At 49.9% G+C, this 21,801-nt stretch overlaps 2 protein-coding genes across 2 annotated transcripts; one reads left to right on the forward strand and one right to left on the reverse strand.

Annotated features, from left to right (window-relative positions):
* Positions 1 to 300: 300 nt before the first annotated feature.
* On the reverse strand, positions 301 to 5,439 carry NDUFA2 (NADH:ubiquinone oxidoreductase subunit A2). The gene is made up of 3 exons (XM_048860175.2): positions 5,285 to 5,439; positions 2,969 to 3,075; positions 301 to 508 (listed from the first exon to the last, which is right to left on the reverse strand). Exons 1-3 carry the CDS (start codon positions 5,389 to 5,391, stop codon positions 417 to 419), a joined length of 306 nt encoding a protein of 101 aa, XP_048716132.1. The 5' UTR covers positions 5,392 to 5,439; the 3' UTR covers positions 301 to 416.
* A 110-nt stretch (positions 5,440 to 5,549) lies between these two features.
* IK (IK cytokine) lies at positions 5,550 to 20,512 on the forward strand. Its single transcript, XM_048860154.2, has 20 exons — positions 5,550 to 5,677; positions 6,691 to 6,757; positions 7,289 to 7,381; positions 7,844 to 7,903; positions 10,259 to 10,426; positions 10,511 to 10,625; positions 11,518 to 11,588; positions 11,698 to 11,744; positions 12,056 to 12,219; positions 12,386 to 12,494; positions 13,349 to 13,388; positions 13,934 to 14,159; positions 15,033 to 15,051; positions 15,780 to 15,857; positions 16,284 to 16,365; positions 16,695 to 16,752; positions 17,523 to 17,611; positions 19,094 to 19,202; positions 19,620 to 19,654; positions 20,145 to 20,512. Exons 1-20 carry the CDS (start codon positions 5,662 to 5,664, stop codon positions 20,170 to 20,172), a joined length of 1,674 nt encoding a protein of 557 aa, XP_048716111.1. The 5' UTR covers positions 5,550 to 5,661; the 3' UTR covers positions 20,173 to 20,512.
* The last annotated feature ends 1,289 nt before the right edge of the window (positions 20,513 to 21,801 follow it).

Here is a 21,801-nt window from a genome sequence, read left to right on the forward strand (position 1 = left end):
CCCCCAGCTGTCTGGAAAGTCTATGGGGTGGTTCCCTAGAGAATAGAAGCCATAACTCAAGCCCACGGACTGCAAGAGGTTAGCTCACCCTTCTCCGTAAAAGCACCTTCCCTCCAGCACAGCAAGCTGCTCACATGACTACTCAGGTAGACTGAGTAGAAGGGAAGTGGCTATGTCCTGGACAAGAGGTGGGTGTACCTCAGTGGATTTGCTCCCTCTTCAGTGCCCCCCACCCTGAGTGGGAGGATAAGGAGCTACCTCCCAGCTTAACATCTCTTTCAGAACAGACTCTCAGAGCACTTTGTCAGACATGCTTTTATATGTGATTAATAAGTTACAATTACAGATATACAGCTTTTCCATTAAACCCATTCAGCCAAGGGCTCCAGCACATGCAGGTTCAGTTCTCTTTGTCTTCATGTTTTGCTGTGAACAACATTTTCCAGGGCCTTGGCCACTTGATCCACATTGAGATTATTCAGTGGCACGCAACTCTCTCTGCCGAACTCTAGGGGGGGAGAGAGAGAGAGAGAGAGAGAGAGTAGAAGAGGCACCTTCTCCCTTCCCCCAGGAGAGGCCATGCTGGATTTATTCCCTAGTGCCTTGGCCTGTCTCCTAAGTGTAGGTTTTGACAAGCTGGTCAATTGACCCCCTAATATTTGACCATGGTCAAATATTCCAACAGGAGTACCTGATGTAGGTGATGACTGACTTTTGTGACTGCATGATGGAGCCATTCCTTCATTTTTTTAAACTTCATTTCATTGTGTTTTGCATTTATCTGAGTTAAAATAACTCAGTTAAGTACATTGGTTTTTGTAGTAAGGCATAAGTGGCTAAGGCAAAGCCTATTGCAGACCATAGTTTTACTCTTTTTTTGTTACTGTTCTAACAAATTAGTGCTCTAAAATATTTGACCAGTTATTTTTAGATCGGTCAGATACCCAACCCGAGTGTTCTATAGCACAGGGCTTTCCACGTATCCCATAACCTCTGTGTAAAGAGCCTTTCCTGAACTCAGCTTAAGTGTTCCCCTTTCTGTTTCTTAATTATAACCCTCCTCTTCCTCCGTGGTGTTCACACACTTCAAAACATTTGCAGATTTTTTCCCTCCCTTCTAGTTTTTGCTCATCTGAATTTTGCATGTTTAGCCCACTTTCCTTGTAAGTCAGCCCCACCCCCCTGAATTTGTTACGCAGACAGACTGTTTCACTGGCTAGCCCCCAGCAGGAGCAAGGAAGAGACAGCCTACTACCCCAAGTTGTGAGGGACACTTGTATTGAAGGCAGAGCAGACTTGTGTTTTCATTTTTAGCTGCAGCCTGTTCATCTCAGAGTCCTGACTAAGGCTTGGGGAAAAGCTGTTTGAAAAGATTGGTTACTGCACTGACTGCCACTTGGCACTACAGCTCTCCTTCTCAGTTCTCACGGAGCTTCCATTATAACAGCGTTCTGCATGCTAACTAAATATCGCAAGTCAGAAAAGCAGCATTTCCTGTGGTAGTCTTCAGAATCCCCCCATTCTCATGGTTTAGTAAGAGATTAAGTCTATGTAATTAACTGGCCTTCTTTATGCTTCTGATTCCACCACAAAATTTTTTTTTAAAACTCCAACCAGAGTTCATGGCTAATCCTCAATGGGTCAGTTTAAGCTTGGAAGTGCTATAAATGGTTTGCGCCATATGAGATTTCCACTTTGGTTCAAGGGCTGTAGTTGTGAGCCTCACTAACTTTTTGCAACTATAGTGTAGCTACAAAGGGGACATCTACAGAGCAAAACCCAAAACCCTGTGGCAGCTAGTCTCAAAGCCTAGCTCATCTGATTCAAGTTTGCACCACAGGGCTAAAAATAGCAGCGAGGAAGTTCTCACTCAGGCTGAGACTGGGCTTGGAGACTCTTCCCCCCGCCCTTCACTGGGTTTCAGAGTTCAGGTTTCTGCCCATAGTGTGAGCTCAAGGCAAGAACTTTCTGTTGCAAGCATTCAGCCTGCAGTCAAGCACATGTGTGTCTGTGTAACAACTCTGTACATTTAAAGCAACAGACCACTCTTCCAGTTTAGCTACATGGGGAGAAGTTTGTCTATTGTGAGTGTGCAGCACATTTTAAACACTTTTTTTTTTTAAAAGGAAAAATCTGTTTATTTCAAAGGCTACCATTACATTGAAAGCTTCACAGAGACACTTCTGCATGAGACAGGGCATTCTAGTGTTAACAGGGTCACCCAATTTTATTTTATTTACTAATTTTTTTTTAAACTTACTTTCTGATAGAGCCCTGTTCAGACAGTATGTCCTGAATGCTTTTTAAAAACATTCCTTTAAGAAGTGGAAAGTTTTTCCTGTTCGCTTGGTATTTATAAGGGTCTGTCTAGCTAGGGATAATTACTATAGACTAGGGAAACAATGAAACCATTTACACAAACAAGTAAAACTGGAAGAAAAAAAACCAAAAAACAGAAACCTAGCAAAAAATATCCAGCTTTGTTACAGGAATTTTAGATGGGGTAACAACAGTAGGTACAAAGTTTTTAGGTGTACTTGTAATTTTCAAATTGACTATCCCTTTAAAGATTCACACCACAAAGTTCACTTAGCCCCACTATGCATATGCATAGACACATACATACACACACCATTCAGAATCACTGTTTAAGCAGTTGAACTGATAGGGCAGGGCACCGCTGCAAGTACCCTGATTTCTGAACTTCCTAACGACTTAATGCATCAGACTTCCATTAGGCAGTTTTTCCCCTTTAGTTTGTATAGTGCCTCTTTGCTTTCCTCTTTCCCAAACCAAGCAGGTCCTAACCTCATCTCTCCACATATGGCAACTCCTCCTTGATGTGTAATTTGCATTGCTCTTTTCTGGATTGCAAGCAGTTTATTGATGAATTTCTATTTTGATAGAGACCCCAGTGTTTGTCAAATTTGGACCTAATGACATTGACTAGGGCTCCTTCCCAACTCACCATATCGAGCCCAGAGCCTAGGCTGCACATCAGAGCACTCCCGGATCAGGATGGGGAAGTCCGGGTTTGCCTTCTTCAGAGTCACATAGTGCTGTTCAATGAAGTCTCTGTCAAAAACAGAGCTAATTAAAGCTCTGTGGCACTTCCAAGTACAATTATGTCAAACTAAAGAGAATAAGTAGTTTTATCTACTGGGATCTCAGAAGTGTTATATGCACCTGGCCCTTCCAAAGCATCCATAGCCTCTGGAAGCAGGCAGTAGAGAGGACCACACTCTATGGAAGGGTACAATAATGAACATCTTGTCTGTACACCAATTTTCGGGGAGGGGGAAGCCCTCAGGCTAGCCAAATGCAGGGTCCCATTTTCCCTTTGGGAAATATGGTCACCCTAGGCAGAACCCACCCCCCCAGTCCTGGTTTGCAGGGTGGCTCCAGACATCTCACCGGACGTGTGGTTGCTCATTGTCTCCCTGCCTGTCTGGATCTGCCCGGTGTCTCTTGGTTTATGACTGTAAGATCCGTGGGGCAGGGACCATTTCTCTGAGGGAGCCGTGCAGCACCGGGCACGCTGGGGTCCTGCTCCCTGCCCGTGTAATGTGAAAAACCGCAATCTGTCTTAATTTGCTACCAGTAGCAGTTACTGATATTAAACTGCTCTCTGAGAATCTGCTACTGAAACAGGGATAGCAAATTCTAACCCGTTGCAGGTACTGATAAGTAAGGTTGTTCTTACTTACTGACTTGTCCTAATTTGCTAAAATTTGACAATGGTGTGGGATAGAAGCATAAAGTCTTTGGCTTCCAAAAGACCCTGCCTGGTGTACATATGTATTAATTACCTCTTAATTGAGTGAGGTCATTTAAACGTCATTTATTTTGCAGCTTCATTTACTGTGCTAGCAAAACATAGCAAGTGCAATACTAGAAACACAGGTTTCAGAGCGATAGCTGTGTTAGTCTGTATCAGCAAAAACAATGAGTCCTTGTGGTACCTTAGAGACTAACAAATTTATTTGGGCATAAACTTTCGTGGGCTATAACCCACCTCATCAGATGCATGGACTGAAAAATACAATAGGCAGTTATAATTATACAGCACATGAAAAGATGGGAGTTGCCTTACCAAGTGGGGGGTCACGAGGAGTACTAACAAGGCCGATTCAATCAGTGTGGATGTGGCCCATTCCCAACAGTTGACAAGAAGGGGTGAATTACAAAAAGTAATTTTCCCTCTTTTGATATGACCCAGCCACTCCCAGTATTTATTCAGGCCTGATTTGATAGTCAAGTTTGCAAATTAATCCCAGCTCTGCAGTTTCTCACTGAAGTCTGTTTTTGAAGTTTTTTGTTGAAGAATGGCCACTTTTAGTCTGTTACCGAGTGTCCAGGAAGATTGAAACACAGATGTCATTGCTAAAAACTACTAGCAAGTACTTACTAGACATATTTTCAATGAGTATTATTAAAATATAAATTAAAATAGCACAATGACCTGCATCTGCAAATTAACAAAGGTAAATGATGAAGTGCTTAGAGTAATTCAGGGAATCCCAGCAGCAGACAGAACAAATTTGTGAACTGCTATGAGACTTTATGCAGTCAGATACACTGATAAGGGATTCTTGTTTCTGAGGGGGTGTATGTAAAATATTTCACTGAATCAAGTCTCCTGCAGCGCCTCAGTAGATTACATCAGACAGAGAGGAGCTGCGGTGACTAGGCATTGGGATGCCTATGCCTTTAAGAACTCAGTACTGGGAAGCCCATACTGAGATGTACTGTCCTGTGAGAGGGGAAATGAAAAAGGCCCTCTGCCCCCACCCCCTATTTTTGGGAACACTGTTGTCTCAGTCCAGTAACTGTTACCCCCTCTGCCCCTGCCAGGGTTTTGCCATCCTTGGGCTTAACCCCGGCACCTCCCCCATTTTACCTTTCAGCCCCTATCCTAACCCTGCCTCCAACTGCTTGAACCCCTCTGACCAGTCGATTTCCACCCCCCGCTCAACCCCTGGCAACTCCCCTCTTCCGATTTGCCCCCTTTGCTCCTGTAAAAAGCACTCTGGAAAGTCTGATGCCAAGTAAGGGCAGGATGTGGGGCAATGGCTTCAGCAGATGTTACTGAGCATGCACTCTCAGTAGCAGATTAAGACCGGGAGCCGTTTTTCACACTATACCGACGCGAGGACGTTGGTGACGGTAACTAGGAGATCCCCAGTGCCCCATCGGGAGGCAGGGGCTGCTGCCTGTCCAGGGATCTCGCCCCGCCCCGCCCCGGTCCCCCAGCCCAGCCCAGCCCTCCCGAGGTGCCCCGCACCTGGTGCCCTGGCTGCCTGGCGAGCGCTGACACAGGTGGATCCGAAGCTCCTTGAGTCTCCGGCCCAGGCCGCTGCCGACGCTCCGCACAGCTGCGGCCGCCGCCATCTTCCCAGTGTGCCGCCCCCTTCCCAGCCAATCCCATAACCGACAGGAAGGGGGACCCCCGAAACATGATACGGGACTCAGCCAATCGAAACACGCTTCGAACCACATCGGCCAATCCGCAGGCGCTTGTGCGGGCAGGCTGGGGGTGGGGTTTCAGTTCCGCTCCGTTTCGCTCTCTGCGCGAGGCATTGTGCGCAGATCGCGCGCGGGGTATTGTGGGAAGTAGAGGGTGTTGGTTGGTTGTCTGGTGGCGTCGGTCGTGCGGGGAAGATGCCGGAGCGAGACAGTGAGTGTTGGGCCCGAGAGCCGGGGGCGGGGCAATTGTCAGACTCCCAACTTGGGGCGGCCCCCGCCCGTCTGCGGGGTGTGCAGAGTCCCCTCCCTGCCCCAGCGCTCTCGCCCCAGCAGGGCAGTCACCCAGAGGCTGTTCAAAACTAGCTGCCGGCCGTGCTGGAGCCGCCTGTGAGCGCCCAGCTGCGGGGAGCGTGTGTGTGTGTGTGTTGTTTTGGGGGGGTCGACGTCCGGATGCTACAGGGGGTTGCATTGGGTAGGCACTGAAACAGCTCTTCCCCCTTTCCATAGTGCTCGCAGGGCCCAGCGATGAGGTACTCCCTAGGATTAAACATTAGGTTTAGAAATGGGATCGACCTATCTGTGGTGCTTAGGGCTGTGAAAAATTTTGCATCCTGAGCACAACCATTAGGTCGATCTGACCTCTGGTGTAGACACAGCTAGAGCGATGGAAGGGGTCATCCTTTGACCTAGTTACCACCTCTTGGAGAGATGGAATAACTATGTCAACGGAGATACCCCTTTCGTCCATGTAGGAAGTGTCTGCCCTACAGCGGCACAGCTGCAGTGCCATATAGTGCTGCTGTAGCAGCTTTATTATAGACATACTCTTACAGTTAAGGAGACGATAGACAATGGCAAATGCTTCTCCTGCATTTATTTCCTGTTGGGGCTAGCTGGAGGATCACAGAATCTTCACTCCAAAATAAGGCTGGCTTTGCTCTGGTGTTCTTTTAGGTGCTGGGTAAAAGTCAATATCCTGGGTATTTCCCCCGTAACCCAAGAATTTTACTCCTTCACTGGTTCTTTGGGGCTTTGTTGTTTAACATAATTTCTCTCCATTATCTTCTGAGAAATTATGCTATTTATCAATGAGGGATGCTCCTTTTGTAGTTCTGAATTCTCTAATGTAACCATCTGAGATGCAGGGGCTGGTATAGGTTTGGGCTTGGCAGCACAGCGTACTGATTGATAGGCTCTAACCAGCTCTCTTTTTCCTTCTCCAAGGTGAACCGTTCTCCAACCCTCTGGCCCCAGATGGCCATGAGGTGGATGATTCCCACTCCTTCAGTCAGTGAGTATAAAAGCTTTTGCTCTCTGTTTCCTTCAAATAGAAAGGTAGTGGGCACAATATGGTGTACTGTGGGGAAGAAGGATTTGGGTACTGTTTCTGTGATGCAGTCAAACTCTTAGCACCAGTTAATAGATTTCAAGGCCAGAAAGGGACCATTATGCTCATCTAGTGTGATGTGCTGCATAATGCAGATAATAGATTTCTCCAAGCCCAATCACATGTAGCTGAACTAGGGCATATCTTTTAGAAAGACATCTAATCTTGATTTAAAACTCCAGCTCAACCCCTGGCTAGTCCCCTCCTCCGATTTGCCCCCTTGGTAAATTATCCTCACTGTTTAAAAATGTGCATCTTATTTCCAGTTTGAACATTGTGAAACTCAGGTGAATATGGGCAATCCAGTGCAGGCTGCAATGTCACAATGTGGCCAAGCACATGCAGGGAAAAATAAAGACAAAACTGCTCTCAGCAGGAGTGTGTGATGGTCTTGTTATCGTTGTTACAACGAAACATGATTCTTCCTTCTCCTAGGTCCAAGCTGACCAATGAAGACTTCCGAAAGCTTCTTATGACCCCGCGGGCTGCGCCGACATCCGCACCCCCGTCCAAATCTCGCCATCATGAGTAAGTAGATTTCATTAATCCTTCACTGCTCTTTGACTGAACGTGAACTCATTAGTCTCAAGCAGCTAATATATATCTTACTCTTTCTTCCCTGCACTCCAGTACTGACTAACTTGCTCTGTATGTTGTATATGCATTGGGGATGGGGAAACCCTTAATATCAGAAACGGCATGAATGAGAGCATGGATGCAATAGACTTATTAAAACATGCATGGGAACCCCAAGGTTTGTCTTTGGTTCTCATGTTGAACCCTTTCGCTTTCTCCCTCCCTGTTGGTACAACTGAGTTAGGTGTTCTATTGGGCAGAAATCTAACTACCCTGCTCCAAATATATCTAGCTTTGGACATCTAAGTGTTAGACCTTTCAAGCCCAAGTCCATGTGTAACTGCCGCCTTTAGTACCTCCTGTTCTGTGGGTATCTGCCATTTGTGATGACTGTGGTTTTTCTGTTCTCTCCAGGATGCCCCGGGAGTACAATGAAGATGAAGATCCAGCTGCTCGCAGGAGGAAGAAGAAAAGGTAAATGGGGAATGTGCTGTAGCAAAAGCCACCTTCACCTGTCAGCCAGCTGCTGCCCTTTCTTTAGTATGCAGAAAGGGACCCTAAGTGGCCTGGAATATCAGTGGGTTCTGGACTGATGACAAAGGAACCAAATGACGTTAGAAGCACTCTGATAGGGAGGTTGTCACTTTTCACAGCCACCAAAGTGATTGCACCAGGGGAGCAGTAGGATGGTGCCACAAATTGCTTAGCTTGCCCCTAGGAAGATGTTAGGTGAGAGCACCTGACATGGCTGCTCTCTGCGGGGGTGAGTTAGGACAATATAGGGGTATTCGCCCCATTCAGGATTTTCCTTCAAGTATTGAACTCATTATGGTGCATTTACACCGTTTGTGTGCAGAGTGGGTTTTTCACTTTTAAAGCTTGTTAGCCGACGGCCAAGGATGTTTGGTGAGGTGCCAGCTATGCCCGTTTATACCATCCGTGACTTTAACCGCTAGGACGCACTGTCCCTTCGCGGCGAGCAGCCTGGGCTAGGCTGACGGATGCTCCAAGGTCCTAACCACCCATGACTTTAACTGCTAGAGCTCAGAGCTCCTTCGCAGCGGGCAGTCAATACTGACTGACAGGTGCCCCAATGGCAGCACTAAGAGCCTCTCCACACCCGTGACTTTAACTGCTAGAGCTCAGAGCTCCTTTGCAGCGGGCAGCCAGGATTGACTGACAGGTGCCCCAAGAGTTTGCCCCGTGGAGGCGGCACAACTCAATGCTAGGCTCTTAGTACTCTCACCTAATGGCCAGGCTTTAGAGCCAAAACGGCTGAGGTTCTTTAATTGTGTTGGCTGCTTTACAGTAAACCAGAGAAAACAAGTCAGGCTTATGCACAAATGGTTACCAAAATTTATTAAGCTAGATTCTAATCATGTGGTTACAAAATTGCTAGTGCCTACTTATTTAAATGTAGAGATGTTACACACACAAACAAGTTACAAAACTGAAGCCACAATCCCAAAGAAAGAAAACAAAGTATAGAGCTCTATTTCAAAATATGTGTACACTAAAGATAGGAGATCAGGTGTGGGTGCTTCTTACCCTCCTTGCATCTCTCGATTCCAGCGGTGCCAAGCCAGGATCGGTCACTCAATTCCGCGGAAAGACGAATAAGGGACAAGGCTTAGGGACCCTCTTAGCTGCAGAAGCCTTGGGAGGCTGTCACTTATCTGACCAGCAGATAGATAGTGAAAAGCACTCAAAAATCATGGTGCTGTAGGTCCCCTACTTATACCTCTGTACTCCTTTATTCTCTTTCTCCTTTCTTATGCCAAATTGAGGCTGGTCTGTCTGGGTGACGCCAGCTTTCGCAAGAGTAGTTTACACTTGCAAGGGAGAGAAACAATAAGTGTCGACTACTGGACATTTCTTTTATCAGGGTAAATATTTTCCCACCTAGGATGTTGGTGTGTGTGCATCACGCTATTTAGTAGGGGCTAAGAGCCATGTCTGTCACAGGGCCTCTGCCTGCTGTGAGCTTAATCGTTGTATCTGCTCCCAGAGGCACATTGTAGCAGCACACCTGTGCTTTTCACAGCTTCAAAGGCTGTGCTGGAATATATGTTAAGTGCCCTGTTCCGGATTCCTCCTGTGTTTCCAGCAATGCTGGTCTGAGGGGGGGGGGCGGGGGGGGGGCTGGCTGTCTGGCTACAAAGCTACTCTGTTCCTCAGCAATATCTTGCTATTACAATGTTATTTTGTTAACCATTTTCCATACAAACTGTGTCCCCAAATGCTGTAGAGGTAAAAATATGAAGAGTGGTAAGTGAGGAAGAAAAGTTGTTTTGTCTTCCACTGAGATGTGAGGACTGGTTGGAGCTGAGAATTACAGGAAGACTGTCCTGGACAAGTGTTGCTGCTGAGGAGAAAACTATTGCACCTACAGTGAAGAGATTCTGGAAGGGGACAGATGAGGCCAGTGCCAGATGAGTAGAAGGAATGAGAAGGGCAGTAGAGTGAGACAAGGTCTAGGAGAGTCTGCAGCAAGTCCATTAAGGGTTTTTAAATCAAGCATCTTCAAATGAATGGGGAGCCACTGGAAGTGTCTGAGGATGGGGCTACGTGGCTGAAGGATGGCAGCAGTATTTTCTACATGCTGGAGTCTGGAGAGTTGGGACTTTAGGGACCATGGAGAAGGGAGTTGGGCTAGCTGTGGCAAAGCAGCTAAAAGCGTGGCTGAGAATTGAAGCGGAGGTGGAGTGGAGGCAGTGGCCCACACAGTACAGTGTTCTGGGAATGGGAACAGATTGGTGATGTCGCCTGGTCAGTATTTTTTAAACACAATGGATTAGCTCAAACGCTTCTCCCTTTCTCTGCCTCCAGCTATTATGCAAAGCTGCGGCAGCAGGAGATTGAACGAGAGAGGGAGCTGGCTGAGAAATACAGGGATCGAGCCAAGGAGAGAAGAGATGGTGTCAACAAAGACTACGAGGAAACAGAGCTGATTAGCACGACTGCCAACTACAGGGCAGTGGGACCCACTGCAGAAGCGTAAGTTAGCCTGAGTCCAGGCATTGTGAGGGAGCTCCAGCCCAGAGCAGAGCTTGTGTAACATGCTCCCTTCTCATTATGTAGGGATAAGTCAGCAGCTGAGAAGAGGCGACAGCTGATCCAGGAATCCAAGTTCTTGGGTGGTGACATGGAGCACACTCACTTGGTGAAGGGTCTGGATTTTGCACTGCTGCAGAAGGTGTGTGCAGATGATAATACATCAGTAGGGTTTTCCTTCTGAGTAGCAGTGTACTTGTCAGCGAGCTAAGCCATTGACTTCCACCCAGAGCCGTCCCTTGGGTATGGCAAATTGGGGCAAATGCCCCATGGTCCACGCTTTGAGGGGGAGGGGAGGCGAATGGGGAGGTGAGGGGCAGGCGGGTGCGGGGAGAGGAAGAGCCCTCCTACCAAACCTCCCTCTGCCCCCAGCGCCTCTTGCCCGTCGTTGGGCCCCGCCAATCAATGCCTCCCCGATGCTCTTAGCGCCTACAGCGGATCAGCTGTTTCACGGCATCATGAGGTGCTGGGGGAGAGGACTGAGAGACAGCGTGCTCCGGAGAGGAGGCAGAACTGGGCAGGAAGGGGTGGGGGCGGGGCCTTGGAGAAGGGGTGGAGCGGGGGCAGGGCCTTGGTGGACCCAGGAGGGTGGGGAGCACCCCCTGGCAGATAGGTGCTGAGTTTCTAATGTCCCACACCCCCCTACGTACGGCCCTGCCTCCACCCCTCAGTGCAGTAAACAAATATTATCCCCAGTTTACATGGGGAAACCAGGTCTCAAATTACTCAAGTCTACATAATGGCAGTGGCTGAACTGGGACTAGAACCCAGGTCTCTTGCGATCCCTTGCTCCAGTCTAGCGAGTGGAGCACACAGGGAAATAGAATGGTCAGGTGCTACTGTGTACCCGTTCAACCTGTTTCTTGGTTGGAGTTGCCCTGTGTGAGGCTGGGGGAGCACTGGCTGGTCCACTGAAGGTGTTGGAGCCCAGGGGAAAGGGCTGGATGCCTCTCTTCTGATTACAATGAGCAGCTGTAGCAGGGTAGCATTTTGACAGCGTTTTCCCTTTTCGTCTGCCTTGTCGTTCTGATCAGGTGCGTGCTGAAATTGCCAGCAAAGAGAAGGAAGAGGAGGAGCTGATGGAGAAACCCCAGAAGGAAACCAAGTGAGTGTGAAAAGACTGAGCCCTCCTCTGAGCTCAGTGCAGACAGCTCCGCAGGGGCTGGAGCAGGAATGGAAATGGCCATTCTTTTAATACTTCATTTTCTTTTCAGAAAAGATGAAGATCCTGAAAATAAAATAGAATTCAAGACTCGCTTGGGTATGAATGTGGCCACTTGGGTGTGTTATGCTGGTTGTGCAGAGAATAGGAAGGGGCTTGGTGCATGGCTGAGGATCATGCCCTGGGTTGGATGGAGAGGAAGCTTAGCAAATTGGTTGGGGAGTTGTGGAGGACTCAGTGGATTGGTGAGGGGCTGGCACATCGGTTGGGGCTCTCAGGAGAGAGGCTGTGAGTGAGATTCTGGAGCCTCTGAGCAGCAGGGATAGTTTAGCTCTTGCAATAGGAGTTTGGGTATTTGGGTTTCCTCTTCTCCTGAGCCACTTGGTTTTACGCTTCCCTCTCTTCCCCAGGTCGGAACATCTACCGCATACTGTTCAAGACTAAAGCATATGAGCGGAACGAGTTGTACCTGCCGGGGCGGATGGCCTACGTAGTGGATCTGGATGACGAGTACGCAGACACAGATATCCCAACCACCCTGATCCGGAGCAAAGCTGACTGCCCCACCATGGAGGTAACTGCCTAGGCCACTCCTAGTTCCCTTACTGCACTGTCTGACAGCACTGGCTCTAGCTCAGCAGGAGCATGGCTGCTCAGAGCCCTACCTCACGGAGGGGCTGCAATTCTCAGGGCTTCTCTTTCTGGAGAATCATTCCTTCTCTCTGCGCTTTCTCTTCCAGGCACAGACCACACTGACCACAAATGACATTGTCATCAGCAAGCTGACTCAGATCCTCTCCTACCTGAGGCAAGGGACCCGCAACAAGAAGCTCAAAAAGAAGGACAAAGGTAGCCCTGAAGGGAGGAAACTTCAAGGAGACAGTGTCTGACAGAAGCAGGAAGGGGCCATAGGAACTGGCTGTACAGATGGAGCCAGTGTGGGGAATATGCAGGGCAAGGCACAGACAAGAATGGGCAATGGAGGGGGCTGAGATAGTCAGCGGAGCCCCTTCTCTGGTGGGATGCAACGTCGTAGCTAGAAAAGTTACTGGCTGGGCTGTGGTCAGCCACAAACTGGGGCTTGATCTCAGTGAAACTACAAAGGAGTGAAGGGAGCTGTGTGTATCCTAGCAGGGCTGGATTTCCATCGCCTTGTGGAATGGAATCGGGGTGGGACTCCTGTGGCCCATGGGGGCGATGGATTTGGGGGGGCAGTGTTCTAAGGAAAGAAGTGATGGAACCTGGCAGGCCATAGGGGACAGAATCAGGGGGGGCAGCGTTCCTGTGGCTCCTGAGGCTGTGTGCGGGGGGAATCCCTAAGGCAGGCTCTCTTGTGGAGATATGGGGAATTGCTGGCTACTCTAAAAGTGCAGGCTCTACCTGGGGGTTGCACTGTGTCTTTCTCAGTTTCATCTCCTTTCGGGCTGAAGGGGAGCTGGTAATCCAATCCCCAGCCATGCAGGAGTGGGAGGGAAAGCTGTCTGGAGGCAGCTGTGCCTGCAAAGGGCTGTATATATAGCCGGGGGCCTGCTGGAGGCTAGTGTGGGAGGCTCTGGGAGCATCTTGGAGCCCTGCTCAGAAGCTCTGTGGTGATTGCACAAGCCCCTCTTGTGTGCACTTCAGTTGGTTGGGCAGGGCGGGGGACGCAGAGAAAGCAGGACAGAAGTATGCTGACTGCACTGACTGCTGCCTTCTGCCTGCAGGAAAGCTGGATGAGAAGAAACCCCCTGAGGCTGATATGAAGTAAGTAACCTCCTCGGGGATGAGGGACTGTCCTCTGGTCTTTCTCTTGATTGCTCACACTAAGAGATTTGGGAATCAGGAAGTTGGCTGGTGCTTCTGAGGGTAGCTGTTGGGTTCATTTGGGGAATTCGGGGGCGCTTAGGGGCTCTGTTTGGCCCATTACTTCTTTACACTGAGCTTTAGAATGGCGATTCCCCCCCAATTCCCTATAAGCAGGGGGAGAGAGAGATGAAGAGGTCCAGACAAGGGAGAGGAGATGTTTTTGGTTGAAACTTGAAATGGCTGGAGCATCTGCACCTCCCTGGGGCACAGAGGGAGGCCAGTGCAGATAGCAGGAGCTGCAGAGCAGAAGACTCTCTTGTTTTCAGTGGAGAGAAATGTGTGCTAGATGAGCACAGGGATGCAGCTGGCTGGGACTTCACAGATGCTGTAGTCTTCTCTGGATTCATGCTGCTTGTTACTGGTTAGCCTCCAGCTTCAAGGGGCTGATCTGTTGGTCTTTGCCGCGACACCAGTGGTAACTGTATCATCCATTTCACCTGCAGTATCTTTGAAGATATTGGTGACTACGTGCCATCCGCGGTGAAGGTGCCACGGGAGAAGGAGCGAGACCGGTACCGGGAGAGGGAGCGAGACCGGGAGAGGGAGCGAGACCGGGAGAGGGAGCGAGAGAGAGAGAGAGAGCGGGAACGGGATCGAGAGAGAGAGCGAGAACGGGAGGAGGAGAAGAAGAGACATAGCTACTTTGAGAAACCCAAAGCTGATGATGAGGTGAGTTAAAGAAGGTCCCCTCAAATGGGCTGGGGTTATCACGGAGCAGAGAGCATTTCATACTGCACCTCTCTGTTCCAAAGTGGGGATACGGCATAGGAGAGTCATAGCAACACCTACATCTTCTGCTGGCTCCCCATGCTGCAATAAGAATACACCCTCCCAGGAGAAGAGGGAGCCCTGGGTATCCTGCTCCCCATCTCCCCATGCCGAGCAGGAACAGACCCAGTGTCTTGTCCAGAATCTATTCTGTGATGGAGACTTCCTGAGGGAGGGGTGGGGGATGTTAGCTCCAGGTCAGTAGTAAGGCGCTTTCAGAGTTATAGTAAGTGTGTGGGCTGGATTCTGACCTGTGATGTGCTGTGGGAAATCCATACTGACTGCACTCTGGTCAGCTCCAGTGGATCTGAGTTCAGAATCAGACCCTGCAGCTTTGAATTGCCCCTGCACCTGGGAGGAGGTTGCCTGCTCTTTGGGGCAGGAATGTGGCTGCGTCATCTACTGCCCTACAAGCTCATAGTGGAATTGGAGTGCTAGTTGGAGAGGGATGTTACTGCTGCTGCACCTGCAGCTTTTTGCCTTTTGGTGTGTGATCATCCTCAGATGTCTCCAGAGTGATCTCTGATGTGGGCAGAGTCTTGCTGATCAGCTGGTTGGTGGGAAGGCTGGGCAACCTCTGTCCTCCCGCAATTGCCTTGGAAAGCAGGACTGAAAGGAGCTTTTTACTCTCACACACTGAAGGCTCAGTCCTTCATTCCTTGTGCCGCTTGAGGGAAGGATTGGGCTCTTAGAGCCGGGGTTCAGGAACACCGTCATTTTCAGTTGTTTTCTGGCCCACCATAGTAACATTCTCTTCTTTCTTTCCCTTTTCAGCCCCTGGATATTGACAAAGGTGAGTTGCTGTGTTTATGTGGCATGAGGCAGATGGGACTGAATTCCAGCCTGCAGCAGAGACCTCCTTACCCTACTGGCTGCATGGCGAGCAGAGTTCTTGGCACTGCCAGTCCAGGTCGATAGGGTTCTGCTTTAGCTCCTGAAGCCTCTAATGTTGCTATAAAATAGTAGGGGCCCATCTGGCTCCGGGGGATTGGAAATGGGATAAAGAGCCATTCATCCTAGGGCACTGGTGTGCATTCATTCAGGGCTGCCGGTGCCTGAAATTAATTCCCACTGGGGCAAGGCTGGCCAGGTGGGTCTCAGTTTAGCCCCTGGTTGAACAGGGGCCCCATCCCGCTGGTACTAGTCAGCAGGTCTCAGCAGGAAGGCCAGGGACTCAATGGGCCCTGCCTGGAGTGACCTTTACCCTACAGGCTGTTTACTCTGGGTCGGGTTTATTTCCTCCTTTTGTGAATCTCCTCGTCCCCATTAGTCCCCAGGCCCTGTCCCTGGTAGAGGATCCTTGGGTCATGCACTTTATTCCATTAGCTACCAGAAGGGGGCAGTGCCTCTCCTAGATGCTGTTAAGAAGCTGCTTTGATCATGGTGACTGTGTGGGGGTTATGTCTTGCTCTCATGTGAGAGGTCTCCAGCCAGCCCTGTGTATGCTGCAGACGGGGAGCTGTACCCCAGCTCGGTGTCCTGGTTAGAGTGGAGTCTTAACAGCTTTTCTCTTGCCTCCAGGGCCAGGCTCAGCCAAGGAGCTGATTAAATCCATCAATGAGAAGTTCGCTGGAGCAGCTGGCTGGGAAGGAGCAGAATCATATCCTTTATGCTCGCACATCAACCAGCCTGGCGCCAGGACTCCGGGCTTCTCTCGCTGGCAGCCTGCTGGTGTGTCTGGGCATCTGTGCTGCGGGAGGGCTCCTCTCCCCTTGGCATGTCCCTCCTTCCGCAGGGGCTCTCTCTCACACACACACTTGGCTGTTGGGAGAGGAGGGCTGGGTGGGAAAAGCCACCTGAACAGTCCCTTGTGGAACGTTGGGTCCAAACCACAAGCCATCGCCTGGTGCATCCCATCAGAGAAGGGGCTCCGCTGAGCATCTCAGCCCCCTCCATTGCCCACCCAGTCTGTGTCTTGTCCTGCATATTCCCCACACTGGCTCCATCAGTGCAGCCAGTTCCTAAGGCCCCTTCCTGCTTCAGTCAGACACTGTCTCCTTGCTGCATTTTCTTTAACACGTGACACATTAAAGAAGCCTGAAGATAAGAAGCAGTTGGGCGATTTCTTTGGGATGTCGAACAGCTACGCTGAGTGCTACCCTGCCACGTAAGGGCTCTCTGCTCACTGGGGGCTGGGGGTCACTGTGCAGCTGCTTTCCAGGCAGCTGGGGGTTTTGGTCAGAGCTCAGGAGCCCAGACAGGTACTTGCCTGGTCCTGCTTGGAGAGCGCCCTGCAAGCTGGCTGTGAGCACTCAGCTTGCTGGAGGGAGCAGATGCTGTCATCTGGACCAGGGAGCTGCCCAGCTAGAGTTAAAGTCAGATGTCCATAGAGTCCTGCATTGCCAGAACAGAGAGTACTTGAGTACCTTTGGTTGAACTGTGTGTGCTGCAATGTCTCAGCCGGTGCCCCAGCTGACTCTCCCCCTCCCCTTTCAGCATGGACGACATGGCTGTGGACAGTGATGAAGAGGTGGACTACAGCAAAATGGATCAGGTATTCCCAGCACGCTTTTAAAGCCAGCTTATGAGGCTGGTGTAAAACAGAGGCTCAAAGGAGCCACGGGACAGAATCTGTGCAGGGTGGGTCTGGACACGGACTCCTGGCTTCACAATATAACTTTGAGTTTCTCAGATGAAAGTGCTTGTTCTCTCTGCCCTGCAGCTGGATCTTTCTGACCTATTTGCTATGGGAGAGATGGGGGTGAAAATTACCTGCCATCTGGTGCTCAATGAATGACCTGGGGAGGGATTCTAGTTGGATTGTGGCTGCTTGGCTCCTTGGCCCATCACTCCTCTTAACTTTGCTCACTGGCAAAGACTGGAGCCAGGCCCTTGCATCCAGTCTGCCTTCAGGACCTCCTGTTCCAAAGGAGGTGGGTGAGCAGGAGCTAGCCAGCAAGCAAAGATAAATTAGAGAATCCATCTAAAGACTTGCCTTTCTGCTGCCTCTGAGTGCTGGAGCTGGGAGAGGGAAAACCCCATGGGTGCAGTGACTGACATCTCGTACCAGCTCTATCTAGTTCTGGGCAGGCTCATGAAAGTGTCTCCCATGTGGAGTTATGACCTTCTCAGAGACGGTATCCAGGAGCTCCCAGAACTCTGCGTCCCAGCCGGCAGGGGAGATCAGACTGCTCCCTGCTTGAGCCTGACTTGGTTTGGAAAAAGATCCGTAAGCCTGTTCATCTTCTCCGGGCCTGTGGTCTGCATGGGGAGCATCAGCTAGCTTCCTCTGATGAGCACCTAAGCCCCTCTCTCTTGCTGCAGGGTAACAAGAAGGGGCCCCTGGGCCGCTGGGACTTTGACACGCAGGAGGAGTACAGCGAGTACATGAACAACAAAGAGGCTCTGCCCAAGTAAGTCTGGTGCTCTCCCAGAAGTTGGGTAGGGGGGAAGGGACCCCACTAGGGTGGAGAGTGCAGAGTGGGTGATGGGGCACAGCTGCTGCCTAGGTCCCTTGGGGAGGATGGTCCTGTGACGGGTTGGATCACAGAAACCCCCTGGGGCTGCCAACTGATGTGCCAAGACTACTTCTACCACTGCTTTCCCTGCCAGCTTAGGACTCCAGCACCCTGTCTTGCTGACCCAGACACGCCAATCAGCTCCAACACAGACCCAGGGTCTGAACCACATGCCCCAAAGCTGCAGACTTAACTGAAAGCAATTTAAGAAGTGTGCCTGTCTTTAACACTCAGATGGCCAACTCCCAGTGGGGTCCAAATCCCAAATAATTCCGTTTTACCCTGTATAAAGCTTATACAGGGTAAACTCATAAATTGTTCGCCCTCTATAACACTGATAGAGAGAGATGCACAGCTGTTTCCCCCCCTCCCCCGTATTAATACATACTCTGTGTTAATTAATAAGTAAAAAGTCATTTTATTAAATACAGAAAGTAGGATTTAAGTGTTCCAAGTAGTAACAGACAAAACAAAATGAATGATCAACCAAAACAAAATAAAACCTACCAATCTATGCTAATACAGTAAGAAGCTGAATACAGATAAAATCTCACCCTCAGAGATGTTCCAGTAAGCTTCTTTTACAGACTAGGCTCCTTCTAGTCTGGGTCCAGCAAGCACTCACACTGCCTGTAGTTACTACCCTTTGTTCCAGTTTCTTTCAGGTATCCTTGGGGGTGGAGAGGCTATCTCTTGAGCAAGCTGAAGACAAAATGGAGGGGTCTCCTAGGGGTTTAAATAGACTTTTCCATGTGGGTGGAGACCCCCTCTTCTCTCTTATCCAAAGTCCAGCTTAAAGATGGAGTTTTGGAGTCACATGGGGAAGTCACCTGTCCATGCACGACTCAGAAATTATAGGTGGCAGCCATGGTTCACATGCTTCCTTGAACGTCCTCAGGTAGACTTCTTATGTGGATTGGAACATTCCAAGATCCATTGTTCGCTAAGTGTTTCTTGACTGGGCACCTAATTCGCACATTCCTTTCTCAAGAAACTGACCAAACGCTTTACAAAGGTTACTTAAAAATCAAGCCAGTACACAGCCAAAATTCATAACTTTGAATACAAAAATGATACATGCATACAAATAGGATTAATAGATTCAGTAGATCATAACCTTTATATAGATATGTTATAGGGCATATGTAGCATAAAACATATTCCAGTTATGTCGTATATAAAAGCATATTTCCCTAAAGCCTTATGGGGGGCACCGTCACAGGTCCCTTGGCAGTAACCCTCAGGAGATTCCTACCTGGCCCAGTGGAGATGAAACCCTAATCTGGCCCAATAATACAGGCAGCCTGGCTGGTCTGCAGCCACCTGCCCAGTTGTCCTCCACACCTAACCTCCCCTCTGTTCTGCTCTTCACCCCAGAGCAGCTTTCCAGTACGGAATCAAGATGTCAGAGGGCCGTAAAACACGCCGTTTCAAGGAGACCAATGACAAGGCCGAGCTGGACCGGCAGTGGAAGAAGATCAGTGCAGTGAGTGTCTGGGGGAAGGACAAAACTGTTTCCCTGCTGGGGGTGCTGTTTGTCTAGGACTTGAACAGTTAGCACCCAGAGGAAGGATCCTTTGGATTCTGGGGTTGGTTGACCTGTCTCCGGTGTTGTCAGATGTCCAGGAGTGGGTATCTGACCTCATTTCTATGGCCTTACCCATTCCCTCTTCCCACCATTACAAATTGGTTTGGTTGAACAGAATTGTCCCTGAGCGGATCTTGCAGCTCGGAAGCCTTAACTGCTGCTCCACCCTTACCAGGCCAAAAAACCCGCAAAACCAGCTCCCTCCGCTATGGAGCCTTCACCTTTCACTGTGGGTAGGGAGAGCCCCCTGCCCCAGGATCTCTGGGCAGCTTTTGTTGCTCTCCTCACAACATGGTCTTTGTGCTTTCTCTGCAGATCATTGAGAAAAGGAAGAAGTTGGAGGCTGACGGGTGAGTGGAATCTCCTCTTCATTAATTTGACTTTGCTGCTAGAGAGTGCTGCAGCGCCCGCAGTGGGACCTAGCCAGCCTTTGTCCCCTTTCTCTCCTGATGTGCGATCACTGGATGAAGGAGGGGCTGAGGCTCTACAATGCCCACAGTCTTCATCTCTGAGAGACTACCGAACAGAGAGCCAGCTATCTACATTTTGCTATTCCCTGCATTGCAAGCTCTGGTCCTCCAGCTTGTATTTGCTTTTGATAACCAAGCAAGACACAGTGTCTCTTCAGTAGTGCTGGCCTGCTTTCTAAAGCAGGATGCATGCCATGGAAGTAGGTGCTTCAACTTGGGCAGCGAGGGAGGGGTGCTCACCCAGACTGGTGCACCTTATGGGAGCACATGGGTACTGTTCATTCTCCATAAAGAAACAGGTTGAGGGGAAGCCTCAGATTAGAGCCCCAGGCCCGCACTGACAGCTGGCCTAATGTTTCTCTGGTTTCAGGGTGGAGGTGAAGAGACCGAAGTACTGACGTCCCAGCCAAGTTCCTGACTCTCGTCCTTGGAGCCCTTGGGACTTTGATTTATGGACACTTTGTTTCTATTAAAATTCTGAGCTCTGATTCCTGTTGCAGGCTCTGACACAAAGGTGCTTTGCTCTCTGCTCTCAGGAAAAAATAAGGCTTGGGGTCTAGGGGAGGTACGTGTGCAGTTTGGGGGAGAGCTCTCCTCTGTCTGGAGGAGCCTGGGGCCCCTGGACTACTGGTGGCTGTGCATCCAGACTGTGCCCCTTCTTCCAGAGTCTGCGTTGCTGCATCATGTGATTTGTAATCCTTGTCGACGCAATAAAATTGCGCTAACTTGTGTGTTTCACCTTGGGCTTGGCCTGTTGGGTTGTAGCTGGAATGGATAGGATGTGGGGCGCTGCCTGTGGGATGTTTGAAAGGTTTCTGCTTCCCTTTTCTCTCTCCTGTGGACAATCACTGTGCATCACCCCTTTCAAACAGAAAGAGACAGCGTAGGTTTGGAGGGGCTTATCGTCTGCTGGGGGCTGGCTCTCAAGGCAAATGCTGCTTTCGCTATGGTGTCCAAAGAGTCAATGCAGAGGTGGCTGTATTTAATCTCAGCCTGGCTGGGGCACTGATGGCCGACAGCTACATTCTGAGCAGACAGTTGAACCTTTTTCATGGTGTCCACCACTAGGACAGAGAAAATGCCAGTGCCCTCTGTGTTCAACGGGAGGAGGGGAAATGCTGCCCTTACTGGGTCACAAAAAGCAGCTGAGCTTCTTGGCAGGGAAGAGAGGGGTCCCAAAAGTTCAGGGACCCCCTAGAAGAGAGAGAGAAAACACGAGCTACCCCCACCAAAAATGAGGTCTAGAACCTTTCCCTGGGGTGTTTCTCAGCCTTCGGGTACTATTTTCACTGAAGTCACTGCACACTGGGCTGGTGAGCTGTTAGTTGTCACTAGCAAGGTGTAGATCCAAATGAAGACTAAATTATGGAGCTCTTAGTGCCATGCCCTAGATCCCATTTGGGTGTGTTAGTGCCGTTAGATTCATGTGCTCTCCTGCTCCCCATTTCCTCTTGCTGTGCCCTTAGCAGACTTTTGCACCCTTGAAAATGGTTGAATCTTCCATTGAGGGAGAGGCTCTGTGAGCGTAGGGCCACCTTACCCCATGGTTTGTGCCCAGAGGAGATCAGGCTGCACCCAAGTCCTCAGGTCCTCAGTTGATTCATCTGTTTCCCATCCCTCTCCAGTGTTTTCCTTAATCTCAGGCCAGTCCTGAGTCAGTGCAAGCCACCCTAAATCTTCCTACCAGGAGGCAGAGGAGGGGCTGAGGGGAGTTTGGGTCCTGGGCTGTACCTGGATTGTGGGGGCTTGCTCTACTGACTTTCTTCTCTCCCCCCCTTTCCTAGGGTTGAAAAGGGTTTGGGCTCCAGTCACTGTGAGTTTGGTCTTTGGCAAAGGCCCTTCCTTGGTGCCCCTCATTAAGCATCAGTCTTCACTCTTCTCTGGTGGGGAAAAGTTGCACCCACTGCCAGGTCCCCACCCTCCCATACAAATGGCCAGATGCATCCATGGGACCTGAAGCCCCAGACAGGCTGGGATGTCAGAACTGAGTGAGTGAAAAAGTGCTGGTCTAGGAGCACTAGGAGGGG

The sequence above is a fragment of the Caretta caretta genome, chromosome 8, assembly GCF_965140235.1.
Source record: "Caretta caretta isolate rCarCar2 chromosome 8, rCarCar1.hap1, whole genome shotgun sequence".
Classification (NCBI taxonomy): Eukaryota; Metazoa; Chordata; order Testudines; family Cheloniidae; genus Caretta; species Caretta caretta.